The 20,500-nt window shown below is 38.8% G+C and overlaps 1 protein-coding gene and 1 pseudogene across 4 annotated transcripts in view; one reads left to right on the forward strand and one right to left on the reverse strand.

The window, feature by feature from the left end:
* LOC111406856 overlaps nt 1-10,820 on the forward strand; it is a 23,716-nt pseudogene extending 12,896 nt beyond the window's left edge.
* A 3,979-nt stretch (nt 10,821-14,799) lies between these two features.
* The window catches only part of LOC111406260 (protein ROOT HAIR DEFECTIVE 3-like), a 15,144-nt gene continuing 9,443 nt past the window's right edge, over nt 14,800-20,500 (reverse strand). For 2 of the 4 annotated variants that reach the window (XR_002704970.1, XR_002704971.1), the window contains exons 14-24: nt 20,214-20,292; nt 18,494-18,659; nt 17,809-17,933; nt 17,253-17,515; nt 17,050-17,146; nt 16,813-16,962; nt 16,351-16,455; nt 16,081-16,175; nt 15,849-15,945; nt 15,118-15,501; nt 14,800-15,006 (exon numbers count right to left, since the gene is read on the reverse strand). Coding sequence is in view for 1 of the 4 variants with exons in the window: in XM_023035573.1 (XP_022891341.1) it covers nt 15,265-15,501; nt 15,849-15,945; nt 16,081-16,175; nt 16,351-16,455; nt 16,813-16,962; nt 17,050-17,146; nt 17,253-17,515; nt 17,809-17,933; nt 18,494-18,659; nt 20,214-20,292 (1,414 nt within the window). In the remaining 3 variants the exon portion in view is untranslated. The other 2 variants (XR_002704972.1, XM_023035573.1) reach the window with 2 other exon arrangements.

Here is a 20,500-nt window from a genome sequence, read left to right on the forward strand (position 1 = left end):
TTTATAGAGGCATGGCCTCTCTTCAAGCTCAATTGAAGAATGGTGCATCTCCCACTGGCAGTGGACCTCTTTGGTTCACTCAACTGTGGTTGAGATCCTATTTTCCATTGTTTGGTGCTCCATCGATCTCTCGCTCCTCTGCTAGCTGTTATGGGCTAGCCATGGAGCCCTTAGCTCCTGTAAATATGTCCAGTAGGGACTTTTTTCATTCTTTTATTCTTTAAATTCAATCCCTTCCTTTTTTCCTTTTCCTCATTTTTTGACTCCAAACTATGTACATTCCCCTTCCACTATAGATAGCACGAGCACCTCCCTGCTCATTTGAATCCAGTTTTTAACCGGGAGGGAGCTATTTCATGATATTCTAACTGGGACCAATGCCAAGGCGGGGGTAGAAATTTATGCTCCCCAATTTTTTGCTCGTCAGCTTGGTTTCGGCCAAACTTGGCCTGTTCCTCCTTGCTATTCAAGGAACTTAGTTGACCATTTTTATACCATTAATAAGGCGGAGGCAGAGGCTATAAATGCTCGTAATCTTCTTTTAACTAGATATTTTTCATTAGCCCCCTTCAATTCTAGCCAAGCCATTCACCCTCTTTTTGAACAGCTCTGGCCGTCCGTGAAGCGCAGATTATTTGCGACTGACGTCAATCGTGCCTTTCATTCATTAGACCAATCGAGCATTTCTTTCCCTCCTCCTGTTTTAGTCACTCCCTTGTCCATTCGGAGTCCTTCTCCTTCTCGTCGCACTAAACAGTCTGCTCGTCCATCTTCTTCTCTCCCTACCAAACCTACTATGGCCAAGAGTGCACCAAGCCGCAAATGGCCAGCCTCAGCATCTCCCATTCTGGAGGATGATGTTGATGATGATGATGATGCCCCTCTTATCGTCAGGAGGAAGGTAATTAAATTAGTTTACTCACAAGTATAGTTTTCCACACTTGAAACTTTTCTGTGTGCTGATGATATTTTGGACTTCTCAGAAAAGCTCAGCCGTTCCTTCAAAGGCTTTGGCATCGACAGCTCTTGCTCCATCATCCTCTGCTGAGGCTACTTCATCCAAACCGATTGATGAGGGGGCTACGTTTAAAGAGACATCTTCAGTCCCCAAGTCCTCATCACAACCCATGGATGAACCACCTTCTTACCAAGGCGTCAACCCCCCAAACATTGTAGCAGAAGGTAATTCAGTCTTTTGATGTCTTACCTTTGCTTGTGCTGTTGGTTTCTGATTTGTTGCTCTTGAGTTTTGCAGATAGTCCTATGAGTCCGCCAGTTGTGGCAACATCTTCTCGCTCAGACAAGGAGAAGTCCTCACGAATGGAGGAGTCGTTGGTGGCAAGCTTGGCTGAGGGCATGCCATCTTCTACGATTGTTGATGAGGTAGTATTTGTTGTAGTGAGGATCTTTAATATTGGCAATTTTCTTTGCAGGATGCTGACAAAATTGTGCGTTCTATCCAAGACTTGTTCACTTCCTGAGGGCAAGTCCAGACGTCTCGCCCTGTTCCATCTGATCATCCTGCTGCTTCTTCAGAGGAAGATTTGAAGTTTCTCAAGGAGTCGATACTTGAGTACGTATCCTTCATGGATATGGATATTGGAAGGGCTAGTGCCGCCAGACACAAGGATAAACTTGAGCACTTGAGTGCGAAGTTGGAGCAAGTACTGACGCTTCCGTCGCTCAATCTTTCTGCCTATTTTAAAGCGACGTTGAAGGTTATCCACTCTGAGGTCCTTTCTTTGCTGGCCAAGAATGCTGAACTAAAGGCCAAAAGTACTCAATATTTTTGAGCCGTAGCTGAGAAAGAGTCTTTGCGTATGGAGATTAATAAGGCTGAGGACGAGTTGAAAGAAATCTCTTCCGAAGTCATGGTTGAAGACTCTTTGATGGTTAATTTGGCTGCTCAGATGAAGGAACTTCAAGCCAAAATGGACAACTGCAAGGCGAGAATGGCTGCTAAAAAGCGCAACGCCTCCCAGGGAATTGAGCGAACTAAGTCCTTGGTCGAGCAGTACAAGAAGTTGGAAGTTGATGATGATGTCACGGCTGAACTGAACATCACTTCCTCTCGGCAGAACGAGGATTGGGAACAACTTAGGGAACGAATTCGTTCAGTATGGGGTGGACTGTAATTAGGACATATGATGTCTTTTTTCTTTTGTAATTAGATTTTTCCTTTTGTAACTTTGTTCATCATTAATGAACATTAATTTCTTGTGCGTTTGTTTGACGTTTGTTTTTTAGTCGTCAATTCATTAAGCATTTAACTGCTTTGTGCTAAAAATCTTGTCCATTTTCTTTTGATATTTTCACCACTTTTCCCAATACTTTGGGCTATTTAATTCCGTTTATTAGGCAGAAATGTGGCTGTTCATATTCTGTCTCTTCGTCTCCACTCCCCTATAAATGCTTCGCATTTTCCATCTTCTATCTTCATCTTCATTTTCTTCTTCGAAACTAATTTGCTGCCATTGCTTGGCATTCTGACAATCAATCCGATCCAAAATGGACTGTTTAGTCCGCCCATTTTACTATTTACCTTAATGTCACCTTTGATGTGGGAGGTATAAGAAATATTTTCTGGCCAGCAGCGAAGTTTTTACCATCGAAATTCTTCCCATCGTCTTTTTGTCCTTTACAAGGAGTCGATGATAGAAGGTAATTTTTGAGATGTTTGCGGGCCACTTTGCTTGCTGAGAGTGCTTCTCAGCTTGCTTGCTGAGAGTACTTCTCAACTTCTTTGCTCGCCATTGCAGCGATGCATTTAGGAAGGTGGTGAGGCCAGTCCACCCTCTTACTCGGCAATCCCACCATTGCAGCGATGCATTTAGGAAGGCGGCGTGAGGCTTACTCAGCGATCAACCGGGAGATTAGCTTACTTTTAATTGTATTTCGTAGAGCATCCATTATTTGTATTTTTGTATTCTTGTAATGAACGTTTGATAATAAAGGACTTCATTTGAACATATTTCGCTCTGACCTTATTATCCTTTAATCGTTCAACATATTTGATTATGATTTTATCTGTTTACATTCCCATAAAGAAGGAACATATTTTTTCAAATATTTACCGTTAATGAATCTCATGTGCTTGGTGCCATCTAAATCTTCCAAGTGATACGCTCTATTGGGCAACACACTGTTTATTTTGTATGGTCTTTCCCAATTGGGCGACCACTTCCCATACTTTGGATCCTTGCTATCCAAAGGGAGTATCGTCTTCCAAACTAGTTCACCCAGGCTGAACGACTTGGCTATGACTTTTTTATTATAAAACTTAGTCATTCTTTGTTTTTGAACTTGCAACCTATCCAAGACGTCTAACTTTAATTCGTCTAACCCCAATAAATTTTGAACTAGTGATTCGGCATACTCATCATCATTCAACTTATGTTGTAAGCACATTCTGATCGATTACACGTTGATTTCCATAGGCAAAACGGCCTCCTGTCCATAAACAAGTTGGAAAGGAGTAACCTTGGTACTTGATCGAGGTGATGTCCTATAAGCCCATAAGGCCTTGTTCAGACATTCATGCCAATTTCTGACATTTTCATCTATCATCTTTCTGATGACATTTTTTAGAATCTTATTAGAAGATTCTACTTGTCCATTGGATTGAGCGTAGTATGGTGTGGAGTTTACTGATTTAACCCCAAACTCGCTCAAAAATTTGTTCACTTGATCTCCATTCAAAGATGTTCCGTGATCTACCATTAACGTTTGTGGGATTCCAAACCTATAGATAATGTGATCACAGATAAACTCTATAACATTTTTCTGGGTGATCTCTTTCAAAGGTACCGCTTCTACCCATTTGGTGAAATAGTCGGTTGCAACTATAACAAAAGTATGTTGCTTGGACGATGGGGGATAAATCTTCCCTATCAGGTCTATCGCCCAAGCCTTGAACGGCCAAGGTTTAATCATAGGTGTCATTTCTCGAGCTGGCGCCCTTTGTATTGGACCATGCTTTTGGCATGCTAAACAACTCTTTACATATTGAACGCATAGTTCTCCCATCTTTGGCCAAAAATATCCACTCCTAATAATTAACTATCTCATCCTTTGGCCAGCTTAATGAGCTCCACATATCCCTTCGTGCACCTCAGCCATGGTCGTCTTGGCTTCTTGTAAACTTACACACTTTAGTAATACACCATCAGAGCGTTTCTTAAACAACTCTTCATCTATTAGTGTATAGTTCAGCAAATACAGCTTCTTTTTCCTACTAATCCCTCCATTAGGTTCTTTAAGGAACCATTTAATCTCTGCTCTCCAATCTATTGCATCTCCATCTTGTATGCAGTGAAGTTCAATCTTTCTCGCCTTTCTTTGAGTCACGGGCAATATGATTTCATACTCACAAGTAGACTTCCAATTCAAAACCTTTGAGTACTCTGAGGCCATTTGGGCTAACTCATTTGTCACGTCATTATATATCCTATGAACGCATTGGAGTTCTACTTGATTGAATTCTTCTAATAATTCTTGGGCGATCTCATATTGACTTATAATGGAATTATTTTGGCATTTAAAATCACTGATAAATTGATGGATCACCAATTGAGAATCGCCCCTAACTATCACACTTCTTACTCCCATATCTATCATTAGTTCTAGGCCTACGATTAAGCCTTCATATTCGGTCTGATTGTTGGTGCACATTCTGTCTAAAGTGAATGCGAACTTGTAGCAAATCCCTAAAGGATTAATCAATGCTACTCCTACTCCTGCATCTTTAGAAGTTTTTGATCCATCGAAATACAACACCCAAGGTTTTAACTCGAACGAATTGATTTCTAGTTCGATTTCTTCAGGCCTATCAAGGCATGGATGATCGGATAGAAAGTTAGCCAAAGCCTGATTTTTGACTGCCTTTTGAGGTATATATTGTATTTCGAATTCTGATAAAGCTAGTGTCCAAAGGCCTACCCTTTGGTGTAAAATAGGGCGCGAGAACATATATTTAACTAAATTTACTTTAGAAATTAAATAAACGGTTACGGGCCGTAAATAAACCCTTAATTTTGTACATGTGAAATACAATGCAAGACACAATTTTTCGATAGCAGAGTAATTACATTCACATTTCGTTAACCGTCTACTTAAGTAGTAAATTGCCCTTTCTTCACCAAATTGGTCTTCCTGTGCGACCATTCCAGCTATTGATTCTTTTTCAGCCGATATATACACTTTCATTGGCCGTCCTTGGATTGGTGACACCAACACTGGTGGACTTGATAGATATATCTTCAGGCTTTCAAAAGCCTTTTGATGTTCTTCTTTCCAGACGAATTCGTCCTGATTTTTTAGCTTTAATAGCGGCGAAAAGACTTTAGTTCGCCCTGCACAGTTAGAAATAAAGCGTCTTAAAAAATTTACTTGGCCTAGAAACCTTTGCAACTCCTTTTTGTTGCTAGGTGGTTTGGCTTCTAAAATAGCCTTCGTTTTATTTTTATCAAGTTCAATCCCTCTCTTGTGTACTAAGAAACCAAGAAAATTCCCTACATTAACACCAAATGCACACTTCAAGGGATTCAACTTTAGCTTATATTGCTTCGTTCGTTCAAACGAACATCTTAACTGTTCAAAATGGTTTTTTTCTTTAATGGACTTGACTACTATGTCATCTACATACACTTCAACAAACTTGCCTATCATATCATGAAAGATTAAATTCATTGCCCTTTGATAAGTTGCCCCTATATTTTTTAGGCCGAAAGTCATAACCACCCATTCAAAACATCCTAGAGACCCAGGGCATCTAAAGGCAGTTTTGTGTATGTCTTCTTCAGCTATATAAATTTGATTGTATCCTGAATACCCATTTATGAAAGAATACATGACATGTCCGGCAGTTGAATCTACTAAAGAATCCACCGTGGGCATTGGATACTCATCTTTGGGTGTATTTGTTCATATTCCCAAGCAAAACAATCTTTGTACTCTTTTAACAAAGCGATTAATTTGTTACTAACCTCTTGGTCAAGCATTTGGCTGATGCGTTGGGCGATCTTCTCCTTCATTGCCAATATTTACTTTGATCAGAGGGTCTTGTGCTTGAGCGTATCCAGGTTTGGCGATCCGCATTACTTCGTCGTCCAATTCCCTTGTAAGTACTTCCTCTTCTAAACAATCCACCTTGTTGACTTTTCGGCCAATGCTTTGCTCTAACTCGAATACTACCAACTTGTCCTTCAGCGCTTTTAGGGCTATTTCTTTCTTCGCCTTGTCATTGCATTCCTTATTGAAAGCCATCAGTCTGGCTTTGAAGGCCTGAATGTCGGCCATTTGCTTTTGTAACTTAAAGTCCATTCAAGACTCCTTAATTATTCTTTTGCCAATTACTGGCTCTTCCAGGGCCACTATATTTGGCCTCATCTGTCTGAACATTTCAGTGAGTGCGTCCACTGAGAATGGTTTTCTCTTTGCACGACAACCTGAGTTTCTTCCCCGTCTTGTACTACCCTGACAGGTCCATAGTTTCCTTCGTACATGAACTTTTCCACCGAGTTTGCTTCTGCGACAAAAGGCCTATGATCGGCCTGTACCACCTCAGCTTCGCCTTTGTCATTCCAAAAGATCAGGCATTGATGGAGCGATGAGGGTATACAGCGACTTCCGTGTATCCAATCTCTTCCTAGTAGCACGTTGTAACTAGTAGGACCGCCTATTACAAAGAAAACCGTGGTCCTAGTAGTCGTACCTATAGTTATGTCTAATGGCATAACTCCCTTAGCTGAAGTTGCTCCTCCATTGAAACTAGTGAGGATGACTTCTGTAGGAATCATGTCACCCTCTGTCTTTGCGAACTTCCTCATCATCCTAGATGGAATGGTGTTTATAGCTGCTCCATTGTCGACAAGCACTTTTGCCACTGGGACGCCGTTAACTAGAGCTTAACATATAATGGCCTCAAGTGTTTAGTCAATTTCATGGCTGACCGTTTAAAAATAACCTTTTTGGCAGCCTCTATTTCTACTTCCTGCTTGTTTTCTGTCGAATTATCCTCCTGTGATAAGTCGACGTGCAGTATATCACACTGATCCTCTGTCTCCTGAACTTCCTTCCTACTTCTTTCTAATGCTTCCTCATCAGTTACCCAACCTGTGGGAGGGGGCATTATTCTTGGAGGTGACCCATACTTTTCAGAGCGAGGCACTCTCTTCTTCCTTTTGGGTGTCCTGTACAGTACGTAGAAATCGAAAGGGCGCCCAGATGGTTCCCCCAACAAGTCTACTTCGCGAACTCCCTCTCGATGTAGTTGCTTTAATAGAGTATTGCGCGATACTCCTCTTTTTTTTTCTTTCTGCTTCTAGGTCGATTTCTTCTTCAATGTCTGTCATCCCATCGTCCTCTTCATCGTTGTAGGCCTCTCTAGAAGTCTGGCCTTCTTCACATACCAGCACGCAAGCTTCTCCTTCGTTGTCCTCCCTCTCTTCTTCTTTTTATTTATTCTTGAATTCATTGGCCAGTAAGTAATTATTGGCCACGACAGGAGGCAACGTACCGAATTGGATAGTGAGGGGCTAATCTGGATCTTCTTCATCCCTTCTGTCTCGCTCAAACCTTGATCTCCCAGAAGAAGTTTCTGGCAGTTCCTTCATTGATTCATCTGTACCGGTCTCTTCACTATTTTTGAGGACATTTTGATTGGCTACCTTGAGTAGTTTAGGCGCTTTAGGATATGGCATTCCCTATTGCTGCCTCATCATCCGTCCGTAGTTTCATTGGAAACGCCTTTTTTTGGGTCCTAGTCATCTCATCGAAGGGTATTGCCCTTCCTGCATTGTACTGGAATGAATGCCATACATTTGGCCGACGAGGTTGCGGTCTGAATGTTCTTCCATTATCTGCTGGCCTGAACTGCTTCTCAAACGACGGTCCTCTATAGAATGATGTACCTCGCCCTCTACCAGGCTGAGTGTTTGGGAAGAAGGTAGGGCGATGAGGATTTAGTCAAATGTGACCATGCATTATGCCACTTACAATATTTTTTTCCCTTAATTTGTTCAGGGTTTGGCAATTTGTGCTTATCGCTCAATTTTATCTGCTTATCCCTATATAATTTGTCAAATATAAGGTCAGCTTTGGTTACGTCGAACGAGAACGTTCTAGCCTTTATGTTTCCATCTTTTATGGACTCATCTTTGCCCGATGGTCTAGGCTTGGCCATTATAGGACAAGTATATGTATCTCCTTTGACCAATTCGGCCAAACACATTTCGGCCTGATCGTATGACTCGTCATCGATGGTATGAACGTCAAAATTTGGGTCTTTGTAATAAGTCCATTTACTAGAATTTTTCATTTGTTCTTCCTCTCTTATCAGTCGCTCATACCTAATCACATTCGCACTCAACTGGAAAAGGTCAGGAAATTCCTTGTCTTGGAACTTCTTTTTTAAATCAAAGCTCAAGCAGCCCTGAGCGATTTTGACAAATTCTTTTTCAGGCAGAGGTACAAAACACTTGCTTCTTGCTGTCTTGAACCTTTGGAGAAAACTTTCTGCCCATTCGTTTGGCATTTGACGTAGATTCGCCAAATCAACCAAAGTGACTTTAGACTCAATTTTATAAAACTGAGCGTGAAACAGCTGTTCCAATTGTTGCCATGGTTGAACAAAGTTCACTGGCAAGTTGATGAACCAGGAGAAAGCTACTCCTGTTAACGAACTAGGGAAAAGCCTCATTTTATGGTAATCGGTTACATCACCACTTTACAATGTGAATCGCCCTATGTGTTCTAGCGTAGACACCTCTCCTAAACCGGTAAACAGTGAGAATTATGGTACTTTGTACCCTCTAGGCCATGGATATGCTTGGTCTACCCAATCAGGATATGGCTTTGTGTATGTCGGTCTAATGATGGGACGCACCCCAAAAGCCATCTGATCCTGTACGATTTCCATAATCTGGTTCCTCAACATGACGTTGGGGTCATATGGAATTCCTACAGGTTGGTTAACCGGTTGATTTGCATGAGACCTGATGTTTGGTCCTTGATTGACAACAAAATTACCATGATTAGGGCCATTACCATTAGCCTGAACATCTATTCCCTCATTAACACGTGGAATATTCTGTCCATTGTTCAGGACGTTATCTCTTATGTTTGGATTACCCCCCAAGTTAGGCATACTACTACCATTGTTCTGATTTGGCACCGTAGTACCCCCTTGGTCTGAAGTAGAGGGACTAGAAAACGGTTCTACCCCTTGATTCGGATTTAGGACCGAGGGATTATGTTCCACAATTGTCCTAGTTTGAAAGTGGTTTGTAAGAGGTATAGCCGGTTGACATATTTGGCCTACTAACTTATTCATTGTTTCGTTCAACGTCTTTAGTTGTTTGGCCATGTTGTCATAGTGTACATTCCCATTTTGCGTAAATCTTTCCATATTATGAATAATTCAAAGATTTACCTGTTCAACGATGTCTTGCGTGAGTTCTCCAAGTAATGCACGCATGGTTCGAGGACTCAACTCAGTCATTGGTTCGTAATGACTGTTACTGCTCTGATTCTGTCCATCTGTTCGTGGAGAGGCATGCTGCTCCTCATATCGCTCGATCACAGACTGGATTCCTCCCTGACTTGCTGCTTCCTTATCGGATCTCTGAGGCATATTGTTTCACCTTTTGTACTTTCAACACCTAACACCACTGTCCCACTGGACGTGCCAAATTGTTTCGCGCGGGTTAGTTGCTAACAATTAAAAAGGATCAGACGATTGTGTAAGGGACAAACCTCTTGAGAAAAAGTCCCAAAAAGGGGTGTTCTTTTATTGGCGATGACTTTACAATTGGAAATTAAAAACAACGTGCCTCCAAGGGGTGCAAGCACACGAGTTACTGAAAGAAAAGTGTTTAAGTCTAAGCTAAGGAAATGAAAATTACATGTTCTCTGTTCGAGAGTTTTTGATTCGATCCTTTGCTTCTATGTCCTTTCTCCCTTTTATACTTCATGGACGATCTCTTTGTGATCAACCGCCCTAAAAACTGCTTGATCGTTCTATAACTGCCCACTTTCTTCCTAATGGCCAACTTGTCATGAAAACTGCCTTTTTTTAACTGCTGCCATTACTCTTCATCGTTCAACCGCTTTCGATTGAATTCCTTGAATCGTGGAACGTGATAGGGTTGCTTTAATAACTGCTTTGATAACTGCACTTCTTGATAACCACGACGCTTTATGTTTGTTAAGACCTTGGGCGACTTGAAGGTTTGGGCGAGAATAGAGTAACAGCTCTGGGCGACTGTATGACACTCCATTCGCTCAGATTCTGGGCGACTTGCAAACTTAGGCGATGGCGTTACCGCGTTCTTGGGCCTCCCTATTTGGGCCTTCATCTTGATTTGTTTGATTGGGCTTCGTTCTTTGGGCTATCTGATTTGGGGATCCTTCAATTGGACCTCACTCCTTGGGCTGTTCGATTTGGGCTGAATTTTTATGTGTCAACAAAAAGTTATCTTTGTAGACATGCCATTGTCGTTCTCCAAATGTTTGGCAAATTCAGTATACCATTTAAGTACATAATGCAACGGTGGACTAATGCTGCCACTAGTAGGCATCCCATAAGTGAAAAACTGGACGAGGTACAATCTAATGTCCGTCTTTACAATGACCTTTGCCAACGAGCTATAATATTAGGTGAAGAAGGGTCATTGTCTTAGAATAGTTACGGCATTGCTGTTGCTGCCATTAAAGAAGCTCTGCTACAATTTGAGAACGTGAGTAACTCTTCTGAAAATAATTTGAGATTGAAAATATCGGCAACTCTTTCCATTCAAGGTATTGTGGGAGTAAACTGTTGAAGTTGGTTGTTCAAAACCAACAAATTAAAGCCAAAATGGACGGTGGCTTGGAACAAATGGACAGTGGCCGCATATGGATGAAACTGGTCAGTGGCTTCCGTGAAAGACGAAATGGACGGTAGACGGTGCTAAAATTAAAAACAAACGGTTGCCCAATATATTGGCCCATGGTAGCGTTTGTGACTGTTGCCTAGCCGTTTTTTACCATTTCCATTTCAAATTTGGTGACCTTTCACTTGGTTTTTGGCACCATTTCGTATACATGATGAAGGTCTATAAATAAGTGAAGCCATGTTCAAGGAAAATAACAAGAAAAACATCTTGAAATTCATATATTTTTCCACAATTAATCAAATCCCTGTTATAACTCATATTCATTTATTATTTATTGTGTTCATCAAGTTTTGGTGGAAAATTTCTCGTGCTTTGTAATTTTCTGCATCAAGACTTGTTAAAATTCTTCAAACCATTTGCCATAACACCTTTAAGCATCTCATTTCATATGGAGAGGGGGCAAATATGGTTTGAGAACAACGATCCCGTGTTCAAACCTCAAATTCGTTTTTGACGTATTTCTTGATTTCTCTTCATTTTGTTTCTATAATTTTGTTGTTGTTTCTTCTCCAACCCCTTATTTTCCAACATAAACCAAGGTAGCACTATCATCGGCGGAGAGCAAATTCCTAATGATGATGTGATCCGGACAAACAAGGGTGCCAAGAGAATAGATTCCGGAAAGGAACGGGTCGGTAATGATGGAAATGCAAACAAGGAAGGAAAGGTTGGTTTCTTTGTTTATTTACATGCTCTTTTGTTTTAAAGAAAAATTTGTTGAATGCCATCATATGTACAGCAGGTCCCTGTGGATACACAAATTGCAAATGTAGGGCCCCAAGGCGTCTTTCAGCAAATGGTCTGTCTCTTCTCATCCTAGTCATACTTCTAAGTTAAACTTTAAAGGGATATATAGCTTTAATTAATAGGACATTCATAGGATTACTTGCATATACAATCACCTATTCTTTTTTTCACCTGAAAAATTAAAGCTTCTATTATTATTATTATTTTTTTTTTTTCAGGAGTTAATTTATTAACTTAAACCCCTCAAAATCTTCTGACTCTAGCTTGAGTAGTGTTGGATTTCCTTATGGATCCAACTGTGCCTATTTCTGCCTGGATCACATTATTATTATGCATTTGTTCTCCTATAAACATAAATTTCTTACACCTTCTACCGTCAGTTAGCCTCTTGCTAGGAGAACATAAATTTCATAAAGTATGCAATTAATTTATGTTCAGTGTAGATGCGTTTATATACTAACAGTGTTATAGACGGAAATGGGAAAGACATATATTTCCCATCAATGTGTCTTTGCGCGGACTCTATAGATGCATATACACGCATGTATTCATGTAGATTTCTTGCTTGTGTCGTGCATGAAGTTAAATGGAAAAATTGCACCATTGGTCCCTAAACTTATTTTCCAGTAGCAAGTTGGTTCCACCTTCCATTCTCATTGCACAATTAGTCCCCCATGACAAACCATCCAAATATCGGTTAAATAGTTATGTTATCCTCTCCAACTTTGTGAAGTTTCATTTTGCTTCTTGACTTAGGAATTCAAAAATTTTAGGCAAGACATGTTTCCATAAGAGCACATTACAATAGATTGGGGACGATTGGATGGACATGTTTACCTCAATGAGTAAGCTATGTATTATGTACTAAGAATCAAGTTTTAGCTTTCATTCGTGTAGGATATGTCTGGTAGCCTGGATTATCCTACGTTTTACCCAAGGTTTCTTACAACATTGTTAAGGGGTGGTGACATCTCCAAGAGAAGTGTGGAAATGCTTGACGAGATGTTGGAGGAACAAAGATGAAGGTGCCCTTATTGATCGATCTTGGACAGGTATTCTTGTTATTTGTTTGATTATATTTAAATATAAATATCAGTTTAACTGGCTTTCCCTGCTTCATGAGAAATTCAGCATTTAATGTTGTCTTCTTGCTTCATGCATTGAAGCCAACATTTTTTTACTTTAATGTCGTGTGCTATGATCCCCAAATAGTAACTGATTGGGGATGCATTCAGAGATCTAGCTGAAATGTTGACTTCTTATTCAGGAACGTGTTTCGCTAAGCTTAAAAGTAAGTCAACCTTGTTTCGATAGGTTACTTAATTTCCTACTAATAATTAACAAAAGTTACTTATCTTGTCGGCAATGTGGAGGGTTACCTTCAAAATAATTAACTTCTAACTTTGACCAAAGGTAAATTCATTATTTTAGAACGAACTTTTTTACATTTGACTAAAACTTTTAAGCTTAGATGAACCTGTACAAAATGCACGGAGTTTATCAAATCATTATTCAAAAGCAAACCTCCGTAACGTATCTGCAAATGGCTCATCTTTTCCGACCTACTTCTTTTCTTTATCACTTTGTTTCTTTGTACATATTAAAAACAACTACCTACCCATCTTTTTCCTCCTTTTCCTGAACTTGATGTCATATACCATAGTGCATTACACTCTCTTTCTACTAACACCATTGGCCTTTCCGTCGAACAGTTTTGGAAGATGGGATTATCTGTTCATTTCTGATTAGAAGATCATCTTTTTTGAAGGCACTCGTATCTGTCCAATTCAAGCAAATCAAGGACAATGGACATATATGATTCTGCAATCGATTATGTAAATGATGTAAAAATATGATCTGTACGGCATTCTATGATGCCAATTGTGTAGGAAGGTGGATTGTCTATGCTGGGAACTTCTTGTGTCTTGGCTTTCTTCGGTCGGGATTCAGAGTGGATAGAGCATCATTTTATAGTCGTGTCACGCAACACTGAAAGACGACACTACAGGGAGTTTATTACTGTACTGTTTTCTCCCTGGACAGGTAGTGTAATTTGTAATACAACAGAAAAAAGAGAGTGAGGCAGTTGACAAACCAATATGCTGTATTGGATAGAGTGGAGCAATACGTTGTATAAGATTTTAGCTTTTTTCTTTCTCCGTCCAATTCTCTACAAATGCTATCAAGGTATTAATTATTGGAATAATTCTACATGTACATAACCCTAATTATTGTATGAGCTTGTGATCGAATGATTTAACTGTCCTTTTAGCGTGGCTTTTGAGAAGTTAAAATGAGATTTTGAGGTCCAAAAGCTACTTTTGGATAATTTTGTGAAATCGCTTCTTTTAGTTAGAAAGGTTTTTAGAGAAAGGTGGTTCATGTACTTTTCTCTAAAAGTACTTCCGAAATAAAAATCTCTTTTAAATATTAGTTTCCAAACAAAATTGAGGTAGTTTCTTTAAGACAAAAGTAAAATTAGAAGTTATGCCAAATGAACTCTCAACGTGGTTTTATTTGTTTAGATTTCTTCAGTTTTGGTGGAAATATTTGTCCATTATAGTGCACGTTTGAGGAATGAGAAGGGAGAATAAAACTGAGGCTTCCCACTTTCCCTCCATGCACCTTGTCATGAGTTTCAAAGGGATTTCCAAAACTATCAAGAAATTATTAATAATAAAAGATTTTAGCTTCGTATCCTTCATTTAATACCATCTAGTACTAATCAATTCTCTTTACCAAAGTAGGACACTATTCTTTAACTTCAAATAATTGGATGGAAGAATGGAACAATATGGAAAATTTGTCGTAGATCAAAACACTATATGAATGGTAATTTTCAAACACGACTTCCATAACGATGAACAATAAGTCATTATTCACGAATAATTTTCTAAGATTCATCAAAATTTCTTTGCCTTCACACTTAAAAGGTAGATATCATAATTACCTAATACAGCACGATACTTTGTGATATCATTAAATGTCAAAAAACTACCTACGGTGTGTGATAAATGATAATTTCATATTGAACTCACATGGGGAACAGTTATGAAGAAATGATATGTAAAGTAAGGTAAGAAAAGGCAAAAAAAAAAAAAAACAACAACAATAATTTATTATACTTCTTCACAATAAATTTAGAATCGACTACATAATCCGAAACTCCCATAAAACATATTCAATCTTTGAAGGCAAAACTGAAAATCAAACACAATCAAGGCCTTTTTCCGTCACCAACGAGAGACACGAGGAAAAAAATCTATAAAAACAACAAAAACTCAACTGATTGGGACATTTTCTGTGACAAACATCAGCACACCCCCTGCATAAATATTAATGGCATGTTTAATACGTCGAAGTGGAGAGCAGTGGATATGATTAAGCAAGAAAAAACAAGTAAGTCTTGTTTGTTATTCTGTGCACTGGTGCGTACCAAACAAGCCTTAAAATGTCTTCAAGATTTGTTCCTCATTTTTGTTGCTAGCAGCCTAGCAGTCGGATCAACGAACATTGTGCAGCTTAATACTTGCATTAATGACGAAAGTAGGATCATGGAGAAGATTGTTCTCCGAACGAAAGCTTACTGCAATTTCTGATGAGCCAAGGGACTCGAGTATTCAATTCCATTTCTGGAAGTTACCTCAGATGAAGCACTCGATGACGAATCATCAGTGCTGTTTTCAAATTTCTTTGCTGCAGCTGGAGGGTTATGCTGAGGGTTGGGATTTCCACGCCCTTGGCCCGCCTCGGCTAGTTTCCTAAGAAGGTTCGTGATCGTGGGAAGAAATTTGGTTGATAAGGAAAGAAGTCCGGGAAGCTGTGAGCAAAAGAGATATCAGAAGTAAAACAAAAAAGTTGATTTCTAAAGCTTCTGAATACTGAGAATGTTTGTATATGTTAGAAAAAAGTACTAATTCAGAAAATAACTCTTTAACTCAGTGTGAAAATAAGTATATCTTAATTGCGATTTTGATCTTTAAATTTTTTTATTATAATACTATAAGTAAACCTTTTTAAACTAGCCAAACATACTCTTAGTGATATTTCAATTTACCAACCTGTGGCCTGATTCCAAGATAAAAAATAGCACGAAGAGTAAAATTTACTTGGATCTTACTGTTTTTACAAGGGAGGGAGAGAGTTGATTCAAGTTAGTTCACTTACAGCTCCATTGCTGAAAACACCTGGGATGTCTAGTTGTACCCAAAGAGCCTTTATAATTAGAAAACCAACAAAAATAACACCCAAATATAACGGATTTCTGTCAAAAAATGAAGAAGAAATAAAATAAAATTCATGAGTGCAATTCAAAATTAGCCAGTAAGAGAGATCTAAAGTTAGTAAATGTATATCACCAGGTAGCCGCTGCCCTCCCAACAAAGAATATAAGGGGTACCTCAAAAGTGTCATAAACTCGTTAAAACCCAAGATTAACAATGCAAGAATCGCCCATGGAGGTGGTAACCAAGTGTTATTTCGCTTGCTAGCTTCCTGAAAGTTGGTCAATAATCATTACGAATTAGCAAATGTATAGCTATCATAATATTATAGGAAGATTAAGACAAAGATGCTAGAAAGAAATACCAGCATAAATGCATATTCAAACGGATAAGAATTAATAATATTACAGAAGATATTCAGAAACATTATATTAGCAAGTTCATGCCTGAGCTGCAATGGCTTGAGTAACAGTGTACTCAGTCTCGGCTTTAAATTGCCTCCACAAAGACTTGCACTGGACAGGCGTTATCAAAGTTTTGGATGGCGGAACCTGGGGCGGAGCAACCACAAACAAAAAAATTAGTTCTTTTTTAATATCTACACATAAGACTAAGGCCAACAAACTTGCATGTGGGTAAACATATATATAGTTTTAATCATTAGATTGGGCACCGGTAGCTTTAAAGCCAAAGTATAACTATCTTTGAATCCATAAGGAGGCAAAGAAGAGGTTTAACACAATGGAACAGCAAGTTTAGCTTATTTACTCTTGACAATAAATATATAAGTTTTACCATAAAAGGCAAAATCACAAAGAATTGTCATCGAGGTCAGCTGTTTATGTGCTAAAGCTGAGATACAACTTTACCAGCTTCAAAGAATCAAATGCGGCAATCAAAATAATTACCTCAGCCCAACTGCTTGAGGCCAGAGGGTCCACTGAAGTGCCCTTATTGGTAGATTTGGGATCCATGAGAGCTAGGGACAACGTGCTTTCAATAGTATCAGCATTGTCATCCAAACGGTTTGCAGCCATAACAGATAGCAGCTTCAAAGACTAGGAAACAAGAACAAAAGTAATGAAAAATTAAAAAGATTTAACTATCAATAACACCATAAAAGATCTTAGAAAAAAGTGTCATACGGCAGAGCGAGCAGCTTTGGTGATTGCTCGAATATCTTCCTTCCCAGTCCAGACCCGAGGCATTGAGTCAGAATCTTGGCTAAATAATGTTGAAAACCTGAAAATAATGGTCGATCAGTTCCCATGGAGAGAAGCAGAAAAAAACTTCAGTATTGTCAACATATTCTAGGTCAAGATATGAATACACAGCACATGGCAAGCACCTGTCCTTCATACGAATCAAAACCCTTCCAGCCTCTTCTTTTGCCTTGGATTCAACCAATCCTCTTGCATGTTCCTTCAACCTCAAAAGCATTTTATCCTTTGTTTCTTCGTCCATTTCAAAACCAGAAAGAGCACCAGAAAATCCAGCTACAGCTGTTTCAATCTCGCGTTGGATAAGTTTTCTTATTGCAAGCCATGTATCATTGTTAGCTCCTTCAAATAAAGCCTCAACAGGTCCAGATATTGCCTTATTCAATTTTGTCTGTACATGAAATCTCATTGGTAACACTATACACAAATAATAAAGAATTCACTACTCAACAAAATCATACCATATTCATAAATATAACTTAACCAGTATAGGGGTACTTAACTAGCTGTTCTTTGCTAACGCCAGTACTAGTTATTATAGCCTTAAGTTTGATAAATTCAGATCATCCATTAGAGTGTGCATGGCACATACTAACTTTCTCTATTTATTCTAGTAAATCAAAATAAATCATTTCCCATGCTTAAAAGAGAAGAAACCTGTTGGATCTAATATATCTTTCATACCTCATACGTTGTCAGAAGTTCAGACAGCTTGGCACTACTGACTGCAGCAACATGTGCATCAATATCACGCTGGAGCTTATCTCTTACTCTAGAGCAGTCCCAGTTTGCTTGGTCAATTTCCGCGTCTGTAGAATAATAAGTTATCAATCATAATGTATGCTGATGAGGACCTGATCTCTATTGTTCCTAACTCCCTCTGAAATTTATCAGCTAGAATCCACATTTCGGCCCATGAAAGAAACTTTCTAAGATCAACATGATACGCGTCAACCTAAAGAGACTACAATTAGTAAAAGCTACGATTTCAGCAGAAAGTCAAGAGGGAAAGGTCGACCAAATTTAACATGGCCTATTGTAGTTACTGTAGATCTTTCAGTAGATATAGCTATGAAAGGATACAGATTGGCAGAGAAGGATTCATGCAGCCCACTCAAATTTATTGGAAACAAGGCTTAGTTTGTTTTTGTTGTCATTATAATATGGTTAATATTTTGCAGCTACAACTAAGATAAATACCCAATGGCCATGGCAATTGAAAATTTTAATATTTGCAGCTCAAATGGCTTTTGAGAACCTTTTCTCAGGGTTCATATTCCAAGTAAATCAGACTGCAGTGGGACACCATGAGCAGAATCCCCATCAAGGTGAATAGTAGAGATGGAAAGTAAAATATGAGTCACCCTACCTGCAGATCTTTCATCAAACTGTGACATATAATACTCAGTGCAATCACATGCAGCACCAGTAAATCCTTTCCCACTATTCAAGGCTTTATCGAAAGCTTCTTTAAATTTTTCCAAAGTTCCAGAACGTATGTGTCCCAACATGAACTGGTAAGCTGGTTGGACAAGCTAATAGATATAAAGAAAGACCGTGAGAAAAGTGAAAATTATAAGGAAAACAATAATTTTAATATGGGTGATTATTGCCAAAATGAAAATCTTGTCGTGAACTTTGACAAGCATATCATACACTATTAGATCTAACATCTATCCATGCCAAACAAACTATACCAAAGCCCTATTTATGTGAATCCAGCAACACGTTACCAATATCAACATTCAAAGCTACTTTTTGAATGTCTTTTCCTTTGAACTGTAAAATTTGAACAAGTGCTTCAGAAAGAATGAGAGAAAAACATGCACAAACCCATGCCCACACACAGATGAGAGAGAGAATGTATTAGAGTGTAATAGAGAAATCGTGCCCACTTTGAACGCCTAGTGAAATCTACCATGCCAACAGAACAAAGACGAACATCTAAATAGATAAAATTCTGCCAGGCATGAAAGCTTAACAGCGTGAGAATAGTTGAACTAATCATCTATCTGCGCTCAATACCCATGAAGGACAGCATTAAATATCACCAGAAAACAGGTTCATCCTGAAAGGGGCTGTTAAATATTTATTGAAAAACCTTTTAATTTTGGATCACAAAAGTGTGGTTCTGTCCTACAGAAAGGTGTGGTATTGGCTATTTGTTGGGAGCTTGGACTGAAAGGAGCTCCAGAATTTCTGAAGAAAAAGAACAGCTACTTGGAGATCTATGGGAGTAAGCAAATTTATTCACTTCTCAGTGGACTGCTATATCTGAGGTGTTTTAAGGATTTTCCTATTTCTGTAACTGTTTTTGGTTGGAAGAACGAGATTTGTTCTAGTTATCATATTGAACTTGTTTTCCTTATATATTAAGAGGGAAAGGCACTAACCCTCTACGTTTGCCAAAAGATTAAATTCTCGCTGTACAAATTCAACTCTCAAACTATTGCCATGGACATTAACATTAGTTGAAAACACCCCCCAACTATACAATGTCCACGAGTAAACTGGAGCTAGTGGCCAAATACTGCACATACAAATGGTCTAATTACGTCGTTTGCAGGTGTAAGAGGCAAAGTGCAATCAATTTCATCATTGCACTGGAAATACTTTGCAACTTTTACACATGCAACTTGAAATTAGGATTTCAGTTTTACTATCATGCTCTCATTATTTGCACACTTTCCGTGGATATGGACTTCTTCTGTCTTGTCTATAAAAGCATCGAGGTCTTTTATTATCCATCAACTTTAAAATTGTCAAAGTGATGCGGAAAAAGTTAATTTTTCCCGGGAGCTTCAATAAATTCAAGATATAAATGCCATTACTGTTTTTATATATGCATTATGTATTCGTGCATGTGCATGGTGAACACCAACCAATTACACAAGCTTAAAAAAGTATGGGTTATACTACATGTACATCATGGTATCCATAAGGGTGTCCAAAATGTACAAGTGGCATAACATCATTGGAAAGTTGAAAAATAGTTTTTTCAACCCTCCAATCATGAAATTCCACATGTACATTATGGACACCCTTATGGATATCATAATGTACATGTAGAATTATCCAAAAAGTATTACTTGCATCAGTTTCTCTTCCAATTGACTGCGCTTTGAAGATCTAACACTTTCATCAAAATATGTGGCCTCCGCATCATACCTATTCAATTAAGAAAAAATGTAAACAAACAAATGCAATTATCTTGCTAATTTCTGAAAATAATATATATATATATATATATATATATTGAAGGTGGGGCAAAGAAAGCTTTCTGAGGGAACATGCCGACAATAAATTTTCCTTCTTTTCTCCTTTCCCCCCCCCCCCCCCCCCCCCCCCCCCCCCCCCCCCCCCCCCCCCCCACCCC

Source organism: Olea europaea, chromosome 12 (genome assembly GCF_002742605.1).
Source record: "Olea europaea var. sylvestris chromosome 12, O_europaea_v1, whole genome shotgun sequence".
Classification (NCBI taxonomy): domain Eukaryota; kingdom Viridiplantae; phylum Streptophyta; class Magnoliopsida; order Lamiales; family Oleaceae; genus Olea; species Olea europaea.